This window comes from Capra hircus, chromosome 10 (genome assembly GCF_001704415.2).
Source record: "Capra hircus breed San Clemente chromosome 10, ASM170441v1, whole genome shotgun sequence".
Classification (NCBI taxonomy): Eukaryota; Metazoa; Chordata; class Mammalia; order Artiodactyla; family Bovidae; genus Capra; species Capra hircus.
Window position 1 is genome coordinate 78,440,499 of NC_030817.1, and position 3,094 is coordinate 78,443,592.

General features: G+C 41.3%; 1 gene segment (V, D, J or C); it reads left to right on the top strand.

The window, feature by feature from the left end:
* Positions 580–1,372, top strand: LOC108636892. The segment is given in 2 exon segments: positions 580–628; positions 843–1,372. Coding segments are annotated over 2 exon segments (579 nt in total).

The window sequence follows — 3,094 nt, forward strand, 5'->3', positions numbered from 1 at the left end:
CCTAACTAGAGCTCTAGAACCCAGTAAATAGGAGATATATTAAGTATTTGGATAAGATTGCCTTTCATTAAAAAAGATGAAGTTCTATGAGCTTCTTAAAAGAGTCATTAGACACCGGATGGAGGAAAGTTGGCATAGGCTAAATGATGACCAGTAAATAGAGTATAAGAAGGGTTCATGGCATATACTAAATTATGTTCTAAATGGGCTGGTAAAGCTATTCTGCTGATCAATTACCAAAGTATGTCAACTTGTTTATTCCTCAGTTCTGCTCAGCTCAAACCTTTCATGAGAATTGCTTTTTTCAGGTCCCTTTCAGATACTGCATAGGTCATTAGTGATCAGGTAATTCATGCCCCGAGAAAGACAAGTAGACAAAATAAAGGTCTGTGGTGAGTCAGACTTTCTCTCATCTGTGCACAGACCACGTGGTCTACAAGCATGACAACTCCCACTTCCTGTTGGGGGGAGTCACGCAGGTATTGGGTACTATGTATTTGGGCTGCCAGGTACTCAAAGACACTGAACTCTCAGCTTGAGGCAGAACTGAGCACATTCGTGCAGGGGATTCCATGCCTCATGCCGCTCTCCAGTCTGCTCTGGGTGCTCCTGGCCTTCCCCTTCTCTGGTAGGGATGCTTGCAAACATGGGTGCGAGTGTTCAGGGTGAAAGGCCTGCACACAGGCACGTGGAGCTTCACAGGGACTTGGGGAGGAAAGGAGGATCGGAGGAAAGCATATCTATTATGATTTCAATTTGGGTTTTCTCTGGGTCTCAAATTAGTCTAATGCCTACATTATTTCGTTCACTAGTTCAGCTCAGTTTTCTGGTTTTTTCCACAGGATCTGGTGTGGCCCAGAAAGTTACCCAAGACCAGCCATACATAACCAGTCAAATAGGGCAATCTGTCATTCTGAACTGTCGGTATGAAGTAAGTTGGAGTGGGTACACGCACTACCTTTTTTGGTATAAGCACCTTCCCAGTGGAGAGATGACTTTCCTTATTCGTCAGGAATCTTCTGGCCCGAATGCAAGGAATGGCCGCTACTCTGTAAACTTTCAGAGAGCACGGAACTCCATCAGCCTCACCATTTCAGCCTTACAGCCAGAAGACTCCGCAACGTACTTTTGTGCAGTCTGGGAACTCACAGTGCTTAAAGTAATGAGAAAAGCTGTACAAAAACCCCAGATCTTAATAAGAGAGAGCCCCCCTGCTGCAGGACCCCAGCTGAAATGCACACCTGCAGACCTCAGACAAGAAATGGTAGTCCTGTGGTTGCTTCATCTGTGGTCTGGATCAGAAGATTTAATTTTAAACAAAAACTCCTTCCATGTCATTTGGAAACAGGTGTCCAGAGTAACTTTCTACTAATACTTTCTCTGTCTTGAATTTTTGACTTTATATTTTTTAATTTAAATTTATTTATTTTAATTGGAGGCTAATTACTTTACAATATTGTATTGGTTCTGCCACACATCAACATGAATCCACCACGGGCGTACCCGTGTTCCCCATCCTGAACCCCCCTCCCATCTCCCTCCCCGTACCATAAAACAATCATATGGAACATGCGTTGTCTAAAGTTGAATACTTGCCCCACAATGCATCAAAGTGGCAGCTTCACCTAAAGACCCTCACATGGCAAACATGGGTCTAGTTATAGTTATCTGGAATCATCATGAAAATCATTCCCTTAGTGCTTTCCTCTTAGACTTTGTGTCACTGAAGTTACAATCAGAAAAGCGGAACCACTAGTGGTGTCGATAAAGAGGTCAGTTATTGAGATTAGAACTCAGGCAATTGCTAGAGCTGGAGGAGTCTGTACAAAGCTGCTATCTTTGTATCTGGTGTTGAGACTGAATTCACTGCTAGTCAGCAAAAGTAACATTTGGGGGAAAGATGGGTGTAGACAAAAGCATGGATGAACTGTGACTCATAAGGACATACTAGAATCATGAGGATAATGGAACCTGCATAACACACTAAAGCTTGTCTCTGACCTCCTTTAGTGTCTCACAAGAACAAGTGACCTTGAGGAGAAAAGTGTCACCTGCTGTTATGCTACATGCATACTTGGCCCAAGACGACAGAAGATTTGGAGATCTGGTGGGAGGCGGAAGAGCTGTGTGTCACCAGTAAGATGACGTAGTGGATCAGCAGCAACATGTGTGAGTTGCCACAGTGCCTAGAGCCCTGCACCAGCCAGCAGAATATAAAAATATGGCTACCTCCTGACAAGTGCCTTCCAAATCGATTTCTAGACAGTTAGGCTGGGGCAGTACAAAGTTACTGCAATAGCTTAACTATTTAATTGATTTGTTAACTAGGCATCCATCAGTACCTCTTTTAACAACACAACTTTGTCATAAAGCCAACAGGAAAACGATTCTTCCTGCTGATATGATGCAATAATTCCTCATTCAACCAGTATAAGTTAACTCCCTTCTGCAAAATTATACCAAGTTCATTTATCCATTTTTTGGGTGATGTTCTTTCCTCTTCTAGCTGAATCAAACTCTTGCATTGAAACCTGTATCTTAATAACTGAGATACAATGAGATACAAGATTAACTTATATTAGCACATTGTATGTTACTACAGGCAAGAATATGAGACAGGGGATTTTAAAATAATTAATGTATGTGTAAATATATTCATATCAAAATGAAAAACATTAATAACATTTTATTTTTTTGTTACTGAAAATGAGCACATAATTGTCGCTGGTATTTATAACTACTTCCGTTACCCATTCCATAACCTATTTGCTTATAGGAAGCACCTCCACTCATTGCTGTATTGACTTCCTCCACAACAAGGTCCTTATTCAGGAGCAATGTTACGTGAAATGCCATAAAGATGAATAAGGAATTCTGCAAGTGGGCCATCGTGGTTTTGGCAGAAGTTTGCAAGGCATTGAAGAAGAATCCCAGGGTCTATTTAAGTGGAAATAATCTTGCCAATACCCACGGAAAAGTGATATATTGTATTCTGGGAAACATCATTTGAATGATACCTGTTTTCTTATCAGAAGCAATAGCAGTCACCAAAAGAAAGCAGTTCCACAGTTCTTAAAGAAAACAAACAAAACTT